Raw genomic sequence first — 21609 nt, 5'->3', positions numbered from 1 at the left:
TGGCCAGGGGAGCATTGGGGAGACGAAGGAAAGCTGTCGGTGGGTGCCACAGTGCCTATGGGCGCCACATTGGGAACCCCCGGGCATGACTGCCGAGGATCTGATCCCAAAAGAAGTGTCATAAGAACATAAGATGTGTGATATTTCTTCATGTCTTGCAGCTCTCAGACATCGTACATTTATTCTGTTTGGCTGTTACGCTAAGCAAATTTGGCCACCCCTGGCATAGACGGAGCCACATAGATCGAATTCCTTAACCACTCCTCTAAAAGCAAACCTGCTCCCCCAAGCACCAAGAATACAGAGCATCCCTTGCCCCAGCCTGAGAGTTCCTATGTATACCTTGTGGCTCATAGCCACCAATGGACCTCTGCTCCGTATAAGAACATGAGAAGCCAATGTTGAACATAAGAACATAAGAACATAAGAGACGCCAATGTTGGATCAGGCCAAAGGCCCATCCAGTCCAACACTCTGTGTCACACAGTGGCCAGAAATACCAGTGCCATCAGGAGGTCCAGCAGTGGGGCCAGGACATTAGAAGCCCTCCCACTGTTGACCCCCCCCCCAAGCACCAAGAAGACAGAGCATCACTTGCCCCAGAGCCCCTAGCTATACCTTGTGGCTAATAGCCACTGATGGACCTCTGCTCCATATGCTTATCTAATTCCCTTTTGAAGCCGTCCATGCTTGTAGCACCCACCACTTCCTGTGGCAGTGAATTCCATGTGTTAATCACTCTTTGGGTGAAGAAAGACTTCCTTTTATCCGTTCTAACCCGACCGCTCTGCAGTTTCATGGAGTCTAATTTAATGTTGGATCAGGCCAATGGCCCATCCAGTCCAACACTCTGTCACACAGTGGCCAGAAATACCAGGTGCCATCAGGAGGTCCACCAGTGGGGCCAGGACATTAGAAACCCTCCCACTGTTGACCCCCCCCCCCATCACTTGCCCCAGCCTGAGAGTTCCTATCTATACCTTGTGGCTAATAGACACTGATGGACCTCTGCTCTGTATGCTTATCTAATTCCCTTTTGCTTGGAGCTGCCACCACTTCCTGTGGCAGTGAATTCCATGTGTTAATCACTCTCTGGGTGAAGAAGGACTTCCTTTTATCCGTTCTAACCTGACCGCTCAGCAATTTCATGGAGTGCCCACGAGTTCTTGTATTGTGAGAAAGGGAGAAAAGTTCGTCCAAATCAGAGTGGGCATATTCTTTCACCTCTGTTAGGGCTTGCTGGTATGATAGAACAGAGTCAAACTGCGGTTCCTGAACACGCGTGGTTCTTTAAGAACCTACGTACAATGCCCCCTCTAAACTGTGGAGTCTTGTGAGCAAAAATTCTACTTTGTGAGCCACTGGCATTAAAGTTGTGAGCGAGTGATTTGGCTGCTGCATAAATTAGTTTGCCCTGGAGCCATCCTTCCTGAGCCGAGACAAAAATGTGTGACCCGAAGGCTAAAAAACTGCGAGCTAGCTCACACTAACTCAGCTTAGAGGGAATACTGCCCACGTACCTCTTTCACCAACAGATGGAGGCCTTCGGGCTGGCTGCTCTGGATTATTTCCAAGAGAATCGGCGCAAACGTGGCGCTCAAGCCGCTGACCTGGGGTTGGGGTGGAGAAAACTGAGTGAAATCGTTGTAGGTTAAAATTGTGGTGGAAAAAGAAAAAAAAAAAAAGGCAAAGAAGTGAGCCATGAGTCACAAAGGATTTTCAACAGACTCGCTGCTGTGGCAAATCTTCACCTCAGAATAGCCAATGGATATTTTTACTGTGCTCCCCCCCATAGTTCCCTCTGAGGTGGGGGCTATATATATATAAAAAGTCTTCCTTTTAGGTTTGAGAAGGGAAATAATAACCAATGGGACCGCTTAATAACATAAGATCCTAACAGAAGCCAATGTTGGATCAGGCCAGTGGCTCATCCGGTCCAACGCTCTGTCACACGGTGGCCAAAAATACCAGGTGCCATCAGGAGGTCCAGCGGTGAGGCCAGGACACTAGGAGCCCTCCCACTCTCCACCCCCCAAGCACCAAGAATACAGAGCATCCCTTGCCCCAGACATAAGAACATAAGAGAAGCCAATGTTGGATCAGGCCCAACACTCTGTCACACAGTGGCCAGAAATACCAGGGGCCATCAGGAGGTCCACCACTGGGGCCGGGACACTAGAAGCCTCCCACTGCCCCCCCCCCAAAGCACCAAGAAGACAGAGCATCCCTTGCCCCAGAGCCCCTATCTATACCTTGTGGCTAATAGCCACTGATGGACCTCTGCTCCATATGCTTATCCAATTCCCTCTTGAAGCCGTCCATGCTTGTAGCCACCGCCACCTCCTGTGGCAGTGAATTCCTCCATTATACCCCTGGGAGAGCATTACGCTCGTCACAGAACAACTTTCTGGTTATCCCCGGTCATAGAGAGGTCCGGCCGTCCTCAACCAGCCTTTTCGGTCTTGGCCCCGGCCTGGTGGAACTCTCTGCTGAATAACATCAGGGCCCTGCGGGATCTTATGCGGTTCCGCAGGGCCTGTAAGGCGGAGATGTTCCGCCAGACGTTCGGTTGAGGACAGCGATGGTCGACATCGTGGCTGGCACCCTACCTCGGCCCTGGTTCCTTGTGGAGCCTACCCCACTAACACCGGTGCGTGCGAAGCACTCACAGACAGACCCGATGGGAGGGAGCTGCAAAGATTTTCGCCACTTGCTTTTAATTGCTGTATAATGCTGGGTATGGTTTTTATATGTTTTTATGGTTTTAGAATGTTGTATAGTGACTACTGAGGAAGGCCCTTTGAGGCCGAAACACGTTTGGTCTTCAGTTGTGTTAACCCATCATGTGTATTAATATTTGATATGCTTTTATTCGTCTGATACTTGAAATTTTTTTTAACCTGAATATATTTTAATATGTGTACACCCTAATAAATTTTGTATTTTTATAATTTAGAATGTTGTACATCGCCTAAGGCCCCGGCGGTCATGGGGAATAGGCAATAAATAAATAGGCAATAAATAAATAAATAAATAAAGTTCCCTGGATTAAGCAAGCCTTAACAAATGGGGAAGAATAAGGGACACTGTGCCTTGGTGGAGGAGAGGGTGAGACATGATTCATTGGGTGGCTTAAATTTCCATTCTTTTGACTTCTTCAGGCAGTGCTTGAGTTGGGCTCATTGTCTCCCAAAGGGAGTTGGAAAGAGAGAGTCTGCCTGAGATCTGCCAAGCAGTACTACTTCATTTGTCACTGCCTCGGAAGCTGGAGGCTCTACTCTTGAACACAGGTTGAAGGTTTTATTTATTTATTTATTTATTTATTTATGAAATTTATACCCCACCCTCCCCCGCAAGGCTCAGGGCGGCTTACATGGCAAGGAATCTTGCAGTAATAAAACATCCAATACATTTGATAACATTTAAAAACATTATTATACAATTTAAAAACCTATCTCGATACAACTCAGTAAAGTGCTCGAAGTCCTCAGTTCCTGAACCTCAGAGAGATGGCAGCCACATTCATACATTCCCGGTAGGCATTCAGGGTTCAATGTTAGATGTTAAATTCAGATGTTCCTTCTTCTTGGACCTTTCTTGGGCCTGGTGGAAGAGCTCCGTCTTGCAGGCCCTGCGGAACTGCATCAGGTCCCGCAGGGCCCGGATCTCCTCCGGGAGCTCGTTCCACCAGGTGGGGGCCGCCACCGAAAAAGCCCTGGCCCTCGTAATGGCCAGTTTTGCATCTTTGGGGCCCGGCACAGTTAGTAAATTTTGGGCCCCAGACCGTAGTGCTCTTGGGGGAACATACGGGGAAAGGTGGTCCCTCAGGTAGGCTGGACCCAGACCATATATTTTATATTTTATTTTATTTTTTTATAATAACTTTTATTTCGTTTACAGGTTTACATTTATACATTTCATCTATACTTCATACATATATCTCAGAGTCATTCATCGCTCATTTCTTGTATACATTGTTAATTCACTATTCACTTGACAATTCACCTATCCATTTATACAGCTTTTCCCATCTCTTTTCATGTACCTTCTCATTCCTGTTCTGCATCTTTAAACTCAAGTCGTCCATTCTTGCTAACTCCAGTATTTTGGCTGCTAACTCTTCCCTTTTGGGTATTACATCGGATTTCCAATTTTTAGCCAACAGTAATCTAGCAGCTGTTATTATATATCCTAATACATATGTTTCCTGCTTATTATAACCTTTCGGGATCATATTTAACAGATATATGAAAGTTTTATATTTTAAAAGGTCAACTATGACAACAATAATTTCAAGATTTAGCCACAAGGTATAGATAGGGACTCTGGGGCAGGTGATGCTCTGTCTTCTTGGTGCTTGGGGGGTGGGGGCAACAGTGGGAGGGCTTCTAATGTCCTGGCCCCATTGGTGGACCTCCTGATGGCACCTGGTATTTCTGGCCACTGTGTGACACAGAGTGTTGGACTGGATGGGCCATTGGCCTGATCCAACATTGGCTTCTCTTATGTTCTTATGTTCTTAAGACTATTTCTTGGGCTACAGCTACACCATACTATCACTTTACTCCTGTGTCTGCTGCTGCTGGCGATCTGGTATTAAACTTGTTTTGCAGAACTGGTGACAAAGCTGGACTGTTAAAGGGTCTTTCTGCGAGCCCAGCATGTGGCCCGCGACCGCCCCCCACCCTCCCGCCTGCTAGATTTAGAAGAAGAAGAGGAGATTGGATTTATTTCCCGCCCTTCACTACCCAAAGGTGTCTCAGAGCGGCTTACAAACTCCTCTCCCTTCCCCTCCCCACATCAGACACCCTGTGAGGTAGGTGAGGCTGAGAGAGCTCTCTCAAGAACTGCCCTTACCTGGACAGCTCTGAGAGAACTATGGCTTGCCCAAGGTCATCCAACAGCTGCAAGTGGAGGTTCTCCCAGATTAGAGTCCGCACACTTAACCACTACACCAAACTGGCCACATGGTCCCCGCCGATCAGCTGGAGGGCCCTTTTAATGTCACAGGATGGGAGGGAGGAGGTGGCTGGGCGGGCAGTCATGCTTGGGGGCGCGGACCCCAAAACCGGGGGAACCCCCGCCCAGATCTGGGGGCTGGCTACCCTATTGTACCCCCTCCCAGCCCATGGGGCCTTGCAGTGCGGATACACCAACTCAGAGCTTACAAGCTGATGTCCTTTATATAGTTTCTATCTCCGGTACCTGGCCTTACGTTGTATGGCACACATGGCCCCGCCCCACAAAGTGACATTTACACCAGATCCGGCCCTTGTGACACATGAGTTCGACACCTCTGCCTTAGGTCCTGGGGAAAGGGCTCTTTGGCTGACTCCCGCCAGATGTGGCTTGTGCGTGATTAAGGGGAGGAGGTCCTTCACATTCCTAGCATGCCCCCAGCGTGACTCACTGTCATCAGTTTGGTCCAGATTCCGTTTTTTCATTGGGAGCCCCATGCTAAGATGTGCAAGTGTACAGGGATCCAACATGGAGGTCCCCTTTTTTTGGGGGGTGTCCCGTGGCATCACAGCAGCCCCGTAGCCACGGTGGGGCATTTAGGGGCACTGCCCCCTCACTCGTGGCCCCCTCTCATTGTGCGAGCTGTGCCAGCAGGTAAGGAAAGACTCTTCTTTCCAGTTTGGTGTTGTGGTTAAGTGTGCAGACTCGAATCTGGGAGAACCGGGTTTGATTCCCCACTCCTCCACTTGCACCTGCTGGATGACCTTGGGAAAGCCGTAGTTCTGATAAGAGCTGTTCTTGAAAAAAAAGAGCAGTTTCTGTCAGAGCTCTCTCAGCCCCACCTGCCTCACAGGTTGTCTGTTGTGGGGAGGGGAAGGGAAAGGAGTTTGTAAGCCGCTCTGAGACTCCATCGGGGAGTGAAGGGTGGGGTATAAATCCTTCTCCTTCTTCTTTTACCTCACAGGGTGTCTGTTGTGGGGAGGGGAAGGGAAAGGAGTTTGTAAGCCGCTCTGAGACCCCTTTGGGTAGTGAAGGGCGGGGTATAAATCCAATCTCTTCCTCTTCTTCTTTTACCTCACAGGTTGTCTGTTGTGAAGAGGGGAAGGGAGAGGAGTTTGTAAGCCACTCTGAGACTCCTTCAGGTAGTGAAGGGCAGGGTATAAATCCAATCTCTTATTCTTTTCTTCTTCTTCTCTTCTTCACCTGCCTGCCACTGGGATCTTTCTCTCTCTCTCTCTCTTCCCCATCCCCCCAGATTTCCCAATGCCCCACCACCCAAAATTTTCTGGCTACGACCCTGCATCACAGGGTCCCTCTGCAAAGGCAGGCAGGACCTTCCTGGGTTTGGATAGTTACAAGACAGGTGTGGACAATCACCCCCTCATCAGAGGACAAATGCAAAGAAAACAGTCGTGAGAGTCTGACCCACAGATCAAGCAGTCAGCAAGACTTGCAAAGAAGATGCTTTCTGTATATTATGGTCGACAAGCACTACAACTCAAAAAACAAATTCCTTAAAATCATAAGAAAATCCTAGGGTAAAAATAGGTCATCAACGTCGTCTCCGGATTATAGAACAACGTCTCAGAATTGGATCTTCCTCAGGAAATATTCTGTAGTGTACAAAAATACAGTTCTTTAGAATACGCAGGGCTATTTTGGGCAGGAACGCACAGGAACGGAGTTCCGGCTGGCTCCTAAGTTGGCCACACCCAGCAGGAACTCATTAGCATAATAGGCCACACCCAACAGCAGAAACTCATTAGGATTGGCTACATTAGGGGTGTGTGGCCTAACATGCAAAGGAGTTCCTGCTCCAAAAAAAGGCCCTGGGTTTTGACAACAAACAAGGTAAACAGAATAAGAAGCAAAAGGGGTGTGTGGCTGGATGACCACACTTCTGGTAACATGGGGGTGCGGCCTAATATGCTAATGTGCTGTGCTGTCAAGGGTGTGGCCTAATATGCTAATGAGTGTCTGCTGTTGGGTGTGGCCTATTATGCTAATGAGTTCCTGCGGGGCTTTTTCTACAAAAAGAGCCCTGAGAATACGTATAATGTGAACAATGAAAAACAGTATAAAGTCCAAATACAGTCTTACTTACGAAAGCTCTCTCGCTCATAAAGCGCTGTACAAAAAAAGTCATGAAAGATCTGCAATATAATAATATTCCTCTTATGACTGCTCTCTTTACATTTGTTCTCTGGGTTTGGATAGTGCCACAGACCTGTAGCTCGCTGGGGTACCTCGGGTCAATTGACCTCCCAGCCTCACTGCTGGGCCCCAGTGACGAGGCAAGGACCTGGACTTGAAGGACCTTTCGGGCTCCAGGATGCCCCCGTCGTATTTCAGAAACAAGACAGCTCTTACCTGAACGACCCGCTGGTGGGACGTAAGGACGGCGTCCACGTACATCTTGGTTCCCTTCTCCTGCATCAGCATCACCTCCATGGTTTTGGTGGGCATGGCGTAGCTATGGAAACAACAGGTAAGTAAGCCACTGGTATTCCAGGGAAAGGCGGCGGCGGGGGGGGGGACTTGTTTATTACAATTCCGCAGGGCCTGCAAGACAGAGCTCTTCCCCCAGGCATTCGAGTGAGAATTTAAATTTAAAACAGGGATTTAACTTAATTTAAAATCAGAGTCTTACCCTGGAATTTCTACCACCGGCTGTTACCATTACTAACTGACACCCGTTATGGATAAGACTCGGAAATTGTTGTTTCACTTTCTGATATGCAGTATCTATGTACAGCACTTTAGAATTGTTTGTGGGGAGAGAAAGACAAGGAGGTTGTAAGCCGCTCTGAGATTCCGGGTGAAGGGTGGGGGTATAAATCCAACCCTCTTCTCTCTCTCTTTTCAGGTTCAAACCTCGGCTTCTCCATTTAAATGGTCCAGGTCATAGGTGATGTGAAAGACCTCTGACTGAGACCCACTACCAGTCTGAGTAGATAATCCTGACCATGATGGACCAAGGAATCTGATTCAGTATAAGGCAGCTTCATATGTTCAGGCTGGTAAAACCCTGGCAAATGGAGGACGAGAAGGAGGAGGAGAGATTGGATTTATAGCCCACCCTTCACTCGGAGTCTCAGAGCGGCTTAAAAAACCCTTCTCCTCCCCACAACAGTGGGGTAGGTGGGGCTGAGAGAGCTCTCTCGAGGACTGCCCTTGAGAGAACAGCTCTGAGAGGAGGAGGAGGAAGAGACTGGATATATACCCTGCCCTTCACTCGGAGTCTCAGAGCGGCTTACAATCTCCTTCCCCTCCCCACAACGGACACCCTGTGAGGTAGGCGGGGCTGAGAGAGCTCTAGCGAGGACTGCTCCTGAGGGAAGAGCTCTGAGAGAACTTGTAACTGACCCAAGGTCACACCAGCAGCTGCAAGTGGAGGAGTGGGGGAATCAAAGCCGGTTCTCCCGGATTAGAGTCCGCGCTCTTAACCACGACACCAAACTAGCTCTCCTTCTAAAGTGGCACAGCAGTGGCCCTGACAGCTCATACTAGCCTGATCTCTTCTGAGCTTCAAAGCTAAGCAGAGTCAGTACTCAGATGGGAGACCACTGAAGAAGTCCAGGGTTTCTACGCAGAGGAAGACAATGGTCAACCACCCATGTATGTCCTTTACCCTCACCTGGATGGCCCAGGCTGGCCCGATCTTGTCAGAGATGGGAAGCTAAGAAGTATCAGCCCTAGTTAGTCCTTGGATGGGAGACCACCAAGGAAGTCCAGGGTTGCCACGCAGAGGCAGGCAATGGTAAACCACCTCTGTGTGTCTTTCACCCTGACCTGGATGACTCAGGCTGGTCTAGTCTCATCAGATCTCAGAAGCTAAGCGGGATTGGCTCAGGTTGGTACTTGGATGGGAGACCACCCAGGAAGTCCAGGGTTGCTACGCAGAGGCAGGCAATGGCAAACCGCCTCTGTATGTCATCTGCCCTGACCTGGATGGCCCAGGCTAGCCCGATCTCATCAGAACTCGGAAGCTAAGCAGGGTCGACTCTGGTCGGTATTTGGATGGGAGACCACCAAGGAAGTCCAGTGTTGCTACGCAGAGGCAGGCAATGGCAAATCCACCTCTGTATGTCTTTTGCCCTGTCCTGGGTGCCCAGGATGGCCCGATCTTGCCAGAGCTCCAAAGCTAGGCCTTTATGAACCTGCCCGACCACTATGGTCACCTTTGGAGGCCTGCTTCGGGTCCCCCCCTCCTTCTGAGATTAAGGGGGCTCCAACCTGGGAGAGGGCCCCACGTGCAGGGAAGGGCGGGATCAAAATCGAACAAATAAATAAATAAGCAGGGTCGGCCCTGGTTAGTACTAGGATGGGAGACCAACAAGGAAGTCCGTGGGTTGCTACGCAGAGGAAGGCAATGCCAAATCACCTTTGTTGTGTCTCTTGCCTTGACCTGGATGACCCAGGCTAGCCTGATCTCGTCAGATCTTGGAAGCAAATCCGGGTCGGCCCTGGTTAGTCCTTGGATAGGAGACCACCAAGGAAGTCCAAGGTTGCTATGCAGAGGTAGGCAATGGGAACCCGCCTCTGTATGTCATTTGCGCTGACCTGGATGGCCCAGGCTGGCCCGATCGCATCAGATCTGGAAAGCTAAGCAGGGTCAGCCCTGGTTAGTCCTGGGATGGGAGACCACCAAGGAAGTCCAGGGTTGCTACGCAGAGGCAGGCAATGGCAAATCCACCTCTGTATGTCATTTGCCCTGACCTGGATGGCCCAGGCTGTCCAGATCTCATCAGATCTGGAAAGCTAAGCAAGGTCGGCTCTGGTTAGTCCTTGGATGGGGAGACCACCAAGGAAGTCCAGGGTTGCTACGCAGAGGCAAGCAATGGTAGACCACCTCTGTATGCCTTTTGCCCTGACCTAGATGGCCCAGGCTGGCCAGATCTCATCAGATCTGGAAAGCTAAGCAGGGTCAGCTCTGGTTAGTCCTTGGATGGGGAGACCACCAAGGAAGTCCAGGGTTGCTACGCAGAGGCAGGCAATGGCAATCCACCTCTGTATGCCTTTTGCCCTGACCTAGATGGCCCAGGCTGGCCAGATCGCATCAGAGCTGGAAAGCTAAGCAAGGTCGGCTCTGGTTAGTACTTGGATGGGGAGACCACCAAGGAAGTCCAGGGTTGCTACGCAGAGGCAGGCGACGGCGGACCCCTTCTGCTCCTCTCTCGCCTTGAACACCGTGAGTCGGCTGTGACTCGATGGCACACTTTACCTTTTCAAAGCACCACAGGAGCAGAGGATGGCACGTGCCATTCTAGTGGAACGGGTGGACAGCCCCCCCTCCCCGCATCCTTCTTCTCCTGACTTCTTCCCGCACTTTTGTAAGCCTCAATTCATTCCAACCCATCTCTATGAGACGGCCCCGTCCTATTTTTAGAAGGCTTCGTGTTGAAGTGGAACAAAGCGAGGCTGCTGTTCTGCCGGAGCTGGCTTCGGTGGTGCCCCTGAAATTTCCAGAGCGCCAAGAAGAGGAAATAAAGATCTTTTTTTTACAATAAGTGAATACAGATCTCGGCTGCTGCCGGGAGGGAGAGAGATCTATCTACACAATGGATGGACGTGAGGAATTTTTTTTTTTTTAACTTGGACGTGCAAGCTGTACACATATATACAGTCCTTTTCTTTTCATAAGAACACAGGAGAAGCCAGTGTTGCATCAGGCCAATGGCCCATTTAGTCCAACACTCTGTCACACCGTGGACAGAAATACCAGGTGCCATCAGGAGGTCCAGCAGTGGGGCCAGAACTCCAGAAGCCCTCCCAATGTGCCGCCCCCCCAAGCACCAAGAGTACAGAGCATCCCTTGCCCTAGACCAAGAGTTCCTTGTGGCTAATAGCCACTGATGGACCTCTGCTCCATATGCTTGTCCAGTTCCCTCTTATAAGAACATAAGAGAAGCCAATGTTGGATCAGGCCAATGGCCCATCTAGTCCAACACTCGGTCAAGTGGGAGGGCAAAAATACCAGGTGCCCCCAGGAGGTCCAGCAGTGGGGCCAGGACACTAGAAGACCTCCCACTGCTGCCCCCCCCCCCCCCCCCACCCCCCACAACACCACCCTACCTATACCTTGTGGCTAATAGCCACTGATGGACTTCTGCTCCATATGCTTATCTAATTCCCTCCTGAAGCAGTCCATGGTTGTAGCCGCCACCACCTCCTGTGGCAGTGAATTCCATGTATGAATCACTCTTTGGGTGAAGGACTTCCTTTTCTCTGTTCTAACCTGACTGCTCAGCAGTTTCATGGAGTGCCCACAAGGAGTTCTTGTATTGTGGGAAAGGGAGAAGAGTACCTCTTTCTCTACCTGCTCTATCCCATGGATAATCTTATAAACCTCAATCATGTCACCGCTCAGCCGTCGTTTCTCCAAGCTAAAGAGCCCCGAGCGCTTTAACCTTTTTTCATAGAGAAAGTGTTCCAACCCTTTTATCATTCTAGTTGCCCTTTTCTGCACTTTTTCCAAAGCTAAAATATCCTTTTTATGTTGTGGTGACCAGAACTGTACACAGTACTCCAAATGAGGTCGCACCATCGATTTATACAGGGGCATTATGATACTGGCTGATTTCTTTTCAATTCCCTTCCTAATAATCCCCAGCATAGCGTTGGTCTTTTTTATTGTTGCACACTGTCTAGACAAGATGCACAGGAGAAAGCTAACATTGAAAAAACAGTGGGGGGACATTTTAATCTTCCAAGACATTCAGTTGCTGACATAAGAGTAGCAGTTCTCTTACAAAGGAATTCCAAAGGGCAACTGGAAAGAGAGACTGCTGAATTGCAACTGAGAATGAAGCTGAAGACAATGCATCCTCCTGGACTGAATGGAGACCTTGGTTTCCTGTCTCATTACCAACGCCAATTTCTCCATGCCTGCTGCCTCTCTGCATATCACACCTAACCCAATCATGCCTGCTGTTGTCATTCACCTGCTACTGTCAATCAGCATCTGAAAATCACTCCACACTCCAAGATATAAGGACAGATGGACTCCCATTCTAGCCGTATCTGAAGAAGTAAGCAGCGACTCATGAAAGCTCATCCCCTGCCACCAGTTTTGTTAGTCTTGAAGGTGCTCCTGGACTCTTGCTCTTTTCTACTGCCGCAGACCAACATGGCTGCCCATCTAGATCTATCTCCATGGAAGGCACCACATTTAGCCGCACAGAATGGCCGCAATCTTGTGATAGGACAGACGAATTCACATTCTAGCTGTATCTGAAGAAGTGAGCGGTGACTCATGAAAGCTCCTACCCTGCCACCATTTTTGTTAGTCTTGGAGATGCTCCTGGACTTTGGCTCTTTTCTACTACCCCCGGGAAAAGTGTTAGCCTAGTCCTGTTTGCACGGGGAGAGGGTTTGTGGCTCAGTGGAAGAGTATCTGCTAGGCAAGCAGAAGGTCCCAGGTTCAACCCCTGGCATCTTCAGTTAAAAGGAGCAGACAGGAGGTGATTGGAAAGACCTCAGCCTGAGACCCTGGAGAGACATAGACAGTGGTTGTGGCTCAGTGGAAGAGCACCTGCTTGGCAAGCAGAAGGTCCCAGGTTCAATCCCCGGCATCTCCAGTTAAAAGGAGCAGACAGGAGGTGATGGGAAAGCCCTCAGCCTGAGACGCTGGAGAGCTATAAAGAGGGGCCGTGGCTCAATGGAAGAGCCTCTGGTTGGCATGCAGGAGGTACCAGGTTCAATCCCCTGCATCTCCAGTTAAAAGGACTAGGCAGGAGATTATGGGAAAGCCCTCAGCCTGAGACCCTGGCTGAGTGGCAGAGCATCTGCTTGGCATGCAGAAGGTCCCAGGTTCAATCCCCGGCTTCTCCAGTTAAAAGGACTAGGCAGGAGATTATGGGAAAGCCCTCAGCCTGAGACCTTGGAACACCATAGACAGGGGCCGTGGCTTAGTGGAAGAGCATCTGCTTGGCATGCAGGAGGTCCCAGGTTCAATCCCCGGCATCTCCAGTTAAAAGGACCAGGCAGGAGGTGATGGGAAAGACCTCAGCCTGAGACCCTGGGGAGCCGCTGCCAGCCTGAGCAGACAATACTGACCTTGATGGACGAAGGGTCTGATTCAGCGTAAGGCAGCTTCATGGGTTCATTATACTGGCCTTTGCTGTGCAAGAAATCAGCCGGGGGAGGGGAGAGGTGAGGGAAGCCCAAGCAGAAAGACGCAAACAGGCTCTGAGCCACAGTTTGAAGCGGCACATCCCAGGAAGACGCGCTTCACGCCAGCCGGAGGCAAGCATCAGCCAGAGCTAAGAGGCCGACGCCATGCGCATTTTGTACACAGAGCTCCAGCATCCGACACGCAACAGGAGCCCCTTACCTTTCCTCCACCTTGATGGACAGCCGGTTGCAGAGGCGGTGGATGTACCGGGCGTAGTGCTCCACCGCGGGCATGTCGTACGAGGTCATCACGATGTTCAGGGAGCCGTACGTGTGCTCCGTCCCGGGGTCGATCTCCTTCATCTGCAGCCTGTCCCGCCTCTTCTTGGAGACCTGCCGGGAGAAGTCACAGAATCAGAGTCGGGAGGGACCTCCGGGGTCATCTAGTCCAACCCCTCCTGCACAATGCAGGGAATGCACAAATACCTCCTCCACCACCGCCCACAGTGACCCCTGCTTCATGCCCAGAAGAAGGCAAAAAGATCCCCGGGCAAACTGGCCTGGGGGAAAATGGCTTCCTGACCCCAAAGTGGCGACCGGCATTTCCCTGGGCGTGTAAGAAAGGGCCACGAGAACTAAGCACTGAGGCGACCCTTCCTGCCCTCCCTCTCGTGATCTGCCGAAGTTCACAGGAATCAGGCAGCACAGGTGGGATGTGGGCATGTGCCCCAACAGTTCAAATGGCAGCACCACGGAAAGGACAGCCACTATGGTGTAGCACAGGGGTGTCGAACTCATTTGTTACGAGGGCCAGATCTGACATAAATGAGACCTTGTTGGGCCGGGCCATGTGTGTCAAAAAAATGTAATGCCAGGTAGTGGAGATATAAACAAGAGTGGGAGGGCTTCTGGAGTTCTGGCCCCGCCGGTGGACCTCTTGATGGCACCTGGGTTTTGGCCACTGTGTGACACAGAGTGTTGGACTGGAGGGGCCCATTGGCCTGACCGAACACTGGCTTCTCTTAGGTCCTTATTCTCTCTCGCTGTCCCCCCCCCAAAGTATTTTTAATTGCCGCTCATCTCCCCTGTGTTTGGGCTCCCTCTGTGTGTAAGGCTCCACCTCCTCTGGCAGCCATCTTATGGTTCTGCTCGCCGCACTGTGTCAGAATTCCAACGGTGCCCCCGCAGGCTCAAAAAGGTTTGGGAACCCCTGCTGTCGAAGGCCACTAGAGCCGTAACGCCTCCTCCACTGGAGCAATAGGATCCCCCCAGCCCTGCTCCTGGACTTTTAGCGGCACCTTGGCATTCTGAACGCCAATGGGTTAAGCTTTTCCCTGCTGGGCGATCGAGTGATAGGATCAGGGCTATTTTTTTTCAGGAATGCACAGGAATGGAGTTCCAGCTGGCTCCTGAGTTGGCCACACCCAGCAGGAACTCATTAGCATAATAGGCCACACCCAACAGCAGAAACTCATGAGGATTGGCTACATTAGGGGTGTGTGGCCTAACATGCAAAGGAGTTCCTGCTCCAAAAAAAGGCCCTGGGTTTTGACAACAAACAAGGTAAACAGAATAACAAGCAAAAGGTGGGTGTGGCTGGATTACCACACTTCTGGATAACAGCGGGGTGCGGCCTAATGTGGTAATGGGCTGTGCTGTCAGGGTTGTGGCCTAATGTGCTAATGAGTTTCTGCTGTTGGGTGTGGCCTATTATGCTAATGCGTTCCTGCTGGGCTTTTTCTACAAAAAGAGCCCTGGATAGGATCAAAACTTCACCTCCTTGATTTATGCAGGCCAGGCTGTAGTTCAAAGATATAAGAGCAGAGCCACTAGAAACAGGTGACGAGCGTTTTTAGACACCGTGAAGATGAGCATTGGGGGCGGGGGGGGTGCGCTCAACCCCCTCCTCTGCCCAGAGTGAGCCTCTTTCCCCTTCTGCTGGGAGAGAGAGCTCACTTGGCGCCAGGATAGATCCTGCCATTCCCAGAGACATGAAGCTGCCTTCTACTGAATCAGACCGTTGGTCCATCAAGGTCAGTATTGTCTACTCAGACTGGGGGCGGCTCTCCAGGGTCCCAGGCAGAGGTCCTTCACCTCACCTACAGCCTGGTCCTTTTAGCTGGAGACGCCGGGGACTGAACCTGGGACCTTCTGCATGTCAAGCAGAGACTCTACCACTGAGCTACAGACCCTCCCCATGAACCTGCCTTCTACAGAATCAGACTTTTGGTCCATCAAGATCAGAATTGTCTACTCAGACTGGCAGCAGCTCTCAAGGGTCTCAGGCAGAGGTCCTTCACATCACCTACTACCTGGTCCTTCTAACCGGAGATGCCGTGGATTAAACCTGGGACCTGCGTGCTAAGCAGGTACTCTTCCAGTGAGCCATGGCCCCTCTCCACAGCTCTTCAGGATATCCAGCTGAGGTCTTTCACATCACCTACTACCTGGTCCTTAACTGGAAATGCCGGGGATTGAACCTGGGACCTTCTGCATGCCAAGCAGAGGTTCTTCCACTGAGCCACATCCCCACTTTACAGCTCTCTGGGGTCTCAGGTAGAGGTCTTTCCCATCACCTCCTGCCTGGTCCTTAACTGGAGATGCCGGGGATTGAACCTGGGACCTTCTGCATGCCAAGCCGATGCTCTACTGGTGAACCACAGACCCTCCCCAAACTTTATGACGCACACCTAATAGACAATACTGAGCCTGATAGACCAAGGGTCTCAATATAGGGCAGTTTCGTGTGTTCCCATGACCCTCTTTCCTGGCACGCCCACCCGCCGAACCTCTCTGCCCTGTTTCCACAACACAAAAATACCTGCCTCCTCAGTAAGCTAACCACTCCCTGATGGGATTGCCGGATCGCTTCCAGGCTGTAACTCGGCTCACCCTGCCGTACCACCCAGACCCTAACAGGATTCGCACTCGAGAGGATTTTTGAAATGGGGGTGGTGGTGGTGGATAAAAGGCCTTACCACAATTAAAAGTCCTTTTCTGTGGTGAAGACCCTGACAAGTTAGGACAAATGGCTTCTATTTTAACTTCTGCCTTCTAGGCACCCTGCCCGGATGAATTATTGGTTCATTGTCTTCCCAAATTACAAGAGGCCCCCCCCTTTTTCATTATCCTACATCCCTGCAGAGTTTCAGAGTCGCTCCTTCTGGGCCTCAGCTCAGCGGCTCGGGGTTCAGCTGGAATATCATTTAACCATTTGGACCACAGCTGAAAGAACTGCAGGGTTGTCCAAACAGCAAAAAGAAAAGGTTGTGGAACAGAGAAGGGGGAAAAAAACAGCAGACAGCTTGTAGGGGCAGGACTTGAACTCAAGACTATCCAATCTTGTCAGTGCCCCTAAAACAGGGGCCCCCAATCTTTCTGAGCCTGCAGGCACCTTTGGAATTCTGACACAGCATGGTGAGTGCAGCCACAAAATAGCTGTCATGGGAGGCAGAGCCAGCCACAAAATGGCTGGTGCGGGAGCTGGAGCCAGCCACAAAATGGCCAGTGCAAGAGGCGGAGCCAGCCACAAAATGGCCGGTGCAAGAGGCGGAGCCAACCTCAAAATGGCTGCCATGGGAGGCAGAGCCAGCCACAAAATGGCTGCTGCGGGAGGTGGAGCCAGCCACAAAATGGCCGTTGCGAGAGGTGGAGCCAGCCACAAAATGGCTGCCATGGGAGGCGGAGCCAACCACAAAATGGCTGGTGCGAGAGGCAGAGCCAGCCGCAAAATGGCTGCCCCAGCTGTCCTTCAGTCACACAGTGAAAATCCTTGTGCTGTGGTGGCAGCTACCGCCAAAGCAAAGCTTTTAGAAAGCTGCACAACCAATCAAATCTCCAGCGACCAATCAGAAGCCTCGATGGCCAGGAGCCCCACCTGGACCTGCCCACTTTCTAGAAACACGTGGGAGGCCCAGGAAAGGTATTGGTGAGGTGCCAGAAGGGTGGACCCGTCCCTCTTGCGGTTCAGTGAGGCAGCCCTGCTAAGAGACCATTCCAGAAAGCAAATGGAACTTTAGATCAATCCTGCAGCAAGGCCTTCTCGGCGGTCGGAACACAGACCTCCGGAACTCTGAGCCCAAGGCGGGAAGACTGAAAGAATCCCAACAGGCCGTTTCCAGCTGAGAGGTTCTCTGGTTTCGATTATTTATTTATTTATTTATTATTTATATTTTTATCCCGCCCTCCCCGTAGGCTCAGATTAGTTAGTATCAAATTCCTTATGCTGTGCCGCTCTACCTTCAGTCTCTGGAAATATACTATTAATGCACTGGAGACGCTTACCTCCGGTAAGAGATGTCTGAACCGGCCGATGCCATGGGTAGGACGAGACCTGTGTTGCCTGACGCAATTCAGCAGAGGGCTACCTGCAGGAAACGGAACAGAGTAACAGACCCGAACACACCTGAAACGGCCTGATACTGAAATGAACCCCTCGGTCCATCAAAGTCAGTCTTGTCTATGCAGCCTAGCACTGGCTCCCCAGGATCTCAGGCTGAGGTCTTTCCCATCACCTCCTGCCTGGTCCTTTTAAATGGAGATGCCTGGGATTGAACCTGGGACCTTCCGTGTGCCAAGCAGAGGCTCTTCCACTGAGCCACAGTCCCTGTCTATGTCTCTCCAGGGTCTCAGGCGGAGGTCTTTCACGTCACCTCCTGCCTGGTCCTTTTAAATGGAGATGCCTGGGATTGAACCTGGGACCTTCCGTGTGCCAAGCAGAGGCTCTTCCACTGAGCCACAGTCCCTGTCTATGTCTCTCCAGGGTCTCAGGCGGAGGTCTTTCACGTCACCTCCTGCCTGGTCCTTTGAACTGGAGATGCCGGGGACTGAACCCAGGACCTTCCGCGTGCCAAGCAGAGGCTCTGCCACCAAGCCACGGCCCCTGTCTATGTCTCTCCAGGGTCTCAGCTAGATGTCTTTCACATCACCTACTGCCTGTTCTTTTAAACTGGAGATGCCAGGGACTGAACCTGGGACCTTCTGCAGGCCAAGCAGAGGCTCTACCACTGAGCCACGGCCCCTCTTTACAGCTCTCCAGGGTCTCAGGCAGAGGTCTTTCCCTTCACCTACTGCCTGGTCCTTTTAACTGGAGATGCTGGGGATTGAACCTCGGACCTTCTGCATGCCAAGCAGAGGCGCTGCCACTGAGACCCAAACCCTCTCCACGGCTCTCCAGGGTCTCAGGCGGAGGTCTTCCACATCATGTCCTGCCTGGCCCTTTCAAATGGAGACACCAGGGATCGAGCCAGGGACCTTGTGTGCCAAGCAGATGTTCTACCACTGAGCCACGGTCCCTCCCCAATACGTGAAGTTGCCTTTATATACATCTTTATATTTGTTCTGTTTTATCTGTTTTAAATTTTTATGTAAGCCACCCTGAGGCCTGAACTTACATCAGCGGGGAGGGCAGGGTATAAAGCAAATAAATAAATAAATAAATTTATACTGATACATAGAATCATAGAATGTTAGAGTTGGAAGGGACCTTGCAGGTCATCTAGTCCAACCCCCTGCACTCTGCAGGAGGATTCAAACCCTTGGTCCATCAAAGTCAGTACTCTCTACGCATACTGGGAAGTGGCTCTCCAGGGACTCAGGTGGAGGTCTTTCACATCACCAGCCAGTTTGGTGTAGTGCTTAAGTGCGCGGACTCTAAATCTGGGAGAACCGGGTTTGATTCCCCACTTCTCCACTTGCAGCTGCTAGATGACCTTGGGCAAACCACAGTTCTCTCAGAGCTGTTCTCCCAAGGACAGTTCTGGAAAGAGCTCTCTCAGCCCCACCTACCTCACAGGGTGTCTGTTGTGGGGAGGGGAAGGGAAAGGAGTTTGTAAGCTGCTCTGAGACTCCGAGTGAAGGGCGGGGTATGAATCCAATCTCTTCTTCTAAATGTATGAAGATTGTCAGAGTGTGGTTTCCCCTCGCTACTTTTTAAACTGAACTGAATGTATGAAAGTTGATGTGTGGAACATTTTCTCAATGTTTTGGGCCTTGTTGTGTCATTAAAAAAAATGTCCTTACCAACAGAGCAGACAGGATTTCTTCTGGATGTTTCAAAGGCAAGACTAGAGGGGGAGAGATAAAGCTCCATATTACAATCTGTTGTTACCTCTGCCTATGGAACATTTTAATGCATTCTGGAGGCCTATCAATGATAACAGTGTCCTTTTAACAAGGAGATCCTTTTCTTCATCTCCCCCCCCCCCCATAGTACAGAGTGGAGATGTTGGGGTCAAGCAAAAAACTGCCCAAGTGAGAGAGTCCCAACAGATCTGCTCAACAGAACACCTTTGGAGATATAACAACCTGAAAAGAGCCCTGCTGTATCAAACCAGTGAGGATCCATCTAGTCCAGCCTCCTGTCTCACACAGGGGCCGACCAGTTCCTCTGGAGGGCCAACAGCAGGGCATAGAGGCCGAGGCCTTCCCCTGATAAGAACGTCAGAAGAGCCCTGCTGGATCAGACCAGTGAGGGTCCATCTAGTCCAGCCTCCTGTCTCACACAGGGGCCGACCAGTTCCTCTGGAGGGCCAACAGCAGGGCATAGAGGCCGAGGCCTTCCCCTGATAAGAACGTCAGAAGAGCCCTGCTGGATCAGACCAGTGAGGGTCCATCTAGTCCAGCCTCCTGTCTCACACAGGGGCCGACCAGTTCCTCTGGAGGGCCAACAGCAGGGCATAGAGGCCGAGGCCTTCCCCTGATAAGAACGTCAGAAGAGCCCTGCTGGATCAGACCAGTGAGGGTCCATCTAGTCCAGCCTCCTGTCTCACACAGGGGCCGACCAGTTCCTCTGGAGGGCCAACAGCAGGGCATAGAGGCCGAGGCCTTCCCCTGATAAGAACGTCAGAAGAGCCCTGCTGGATCAGACCAGTGAGGGTCCATCTAGTCCAGCCTCCTGTCTCACACAGGGGCCGACCAGTTCCTCTGGAGGGCCAACAGCAGGGCATAGAGGCCGAGGCCTTCCCCTGATAAGAACGTCAGAAGAGCCCTGCTGGATCAGACCAGTGAGGGTCCATCTAGTCCAGCCTCCTGTCTCACACAGGGGCCGACCAGTTCCTCTGGAGGGCCAACAACAGGGCAGAGAGGCCGAGGCATAGGGACATAGGAAGAGCCCTGCTGGATCAGACAGGAGACTGGACTAGGTGGACCCTCACTGGTCTGACCATGCAGGGCTCTTCTGAGGTTCTTCTCAGGAGAAGGCCTTGGCCTCTCTGCCCTGTTGTTGGCCCTCCAGAGGAACTGGTTGGCCGCTGTGTGAGACAGGATGCTGGACTAGGAGGACCACTACTCTGATCCAGCAGGGCTCTTCCTATGTCCCTATGCCTCGGCCTCTCTGCCCTGTTGTTGGCCCTCCAGAGGAACTGGTTGGCCGCTGTGTGAGACAGGATGCTGGACTAGGAGGACCACTACTCTGATCTATCAGGGCTCTTCTTATGTTCTTAAGATAATTTTTTTTAAAGTGGCATCTCACTGAGAAAACTGGACTTATGGCCAGGAAAACGAGAAAAGGAGACCACTGTTTCTCTCTTACCAGGATCCGTTGGAGGGCTGTACAATAAAGCATCAAAAAAAAAAGGGCTGGAAAGTCCGTCTCACTGACAACTGGGCCCTGATCTACGTGTATTTGGATTGCTAACGCTGCCCCTACTGCTGTGCAAACCAACACCTTCAGGACAACAGACATAGGATGCCAGATTGATGTGGTTAATACTCCAGTTGTTTTACCTGACAAGTCGTCTGGCCAGCATCTCTTTCAGAACGGGCTCCCTTCCCAGGCAGAACAACTAGTATAGGGGAGAGAGAAAACATTACAAAAATTACCCAGTCTTTTCAAGGCAACGGGCTGCTCTCAGGCAATTCATCTTCGCCCGCACTGCCTGCATCAAGGGCTGTATGTCTCCAGGCCACCAGCAAACATCTCAAAAAGTTATTAGAAGCCCCACAGCCTGGCTTTCTCGGGAGAAAGGCAGGGAGACGGATGACTGCAATTTCTCTCGTGCACACTCCATCACTCGTCCGTGTGCATTCCAGCAAAGTAATGTGCGGGGAGAGAAAAATGCACGCTAAGTTCGTTCTCGCACGCTCGTCTTCAGCTCAGAGGGATGCACAGAAACACCCTCAAGTCAAGTGGGAAGCCCAACCCCCCTTGCTTTTGAGACTCAAAGAGTACACAAGTAGACTGGAAAGGAATGTTAACACGGAGCAATTAAAAAATGATCGGGACAGCGAAACAGTGAAATGATTCAGCGTTAAAACATCAAGACGTTAAGATGGGATTCGGAATGTATGTGTACATAAAATATTTTTTAAATTCAGTAAATCTCCCAACGGCACAATCGGGGAGGAAGGTAAGTAACAGTTAGCCAGGGAACGCCAAATACAACAAAACAGTCTTCACCCGCTGTAAACCAGGTATTACCTATGAATACCGTTACACAGTTGGAAATGACTGCTTCTGAATGGGCTTTATTAGGAAGGGAATTGAAAACAAATCCGCCGGTATCACAATGCCCCTGTACAAATCGATGGTGCGAC

At 51.1% G+C, this 21609-nt stretch overlaps 1 protein-coding gene across 1 annotated transcript in view; it reads right to left on the bottom strand.

Moving 5' to 3' along the window:
- MRPL48 (mitochondrial ribosomal protein L48) overlaps positions 1-20852 on the bottom strand; it is a 22137-nt gene extending 1285 nt beyond the window's left edge. The window contains exons 1-6 of the mRNA XM_015425053.1: positions 20800-20852; positions 19096-19139; positions 17359-17441; positions 13295-13467; positions 7330-7432; positions 1521-1610 (exon numbers count right to left, since the gene is read on the bottom strand). Coding sequence (XP_015280539.1) covers positions 1521-1610; positions 7330-7432; positions 13295-13467; positions 17359-17441; positions 19096-19139; positions 20800-20822 — 516 coding nt within the window. The 5' untranslated portion in view covers positions 20823-20852. The remainder of the gene's footprint in view (positions 1-1520; positions 1611-7329; positions 7433-13294; positions 13468-17358; positions 17442-19095; positions 19140-20799) is intronic.
- Between the last annotated feature and the right edge of the window lie 757 nt (positions 20853-21609).

The sequence above is a fragment of the Gekko japonicus genome, unplaced genomic scaffold (genome assembly GCF_001447785.1).
Source record: "Gekko japonicus isolate JY-2015 unplaced genomic scaffold, Gekko_japonicus_V1.1 scaffold2548, whole genome shotgun sequence".
Classification (NCBI taxonomy): Eukaryota; Metazoa; Chordata; class Lepidosauria; order Squamata; family Gekkonidae; genus Gekko; species Gekko japonicus.
Note: the sequence above shows the minus strand (reverse complement) of the source record. Positions and strands in the feature narration are given on the sequence as shown.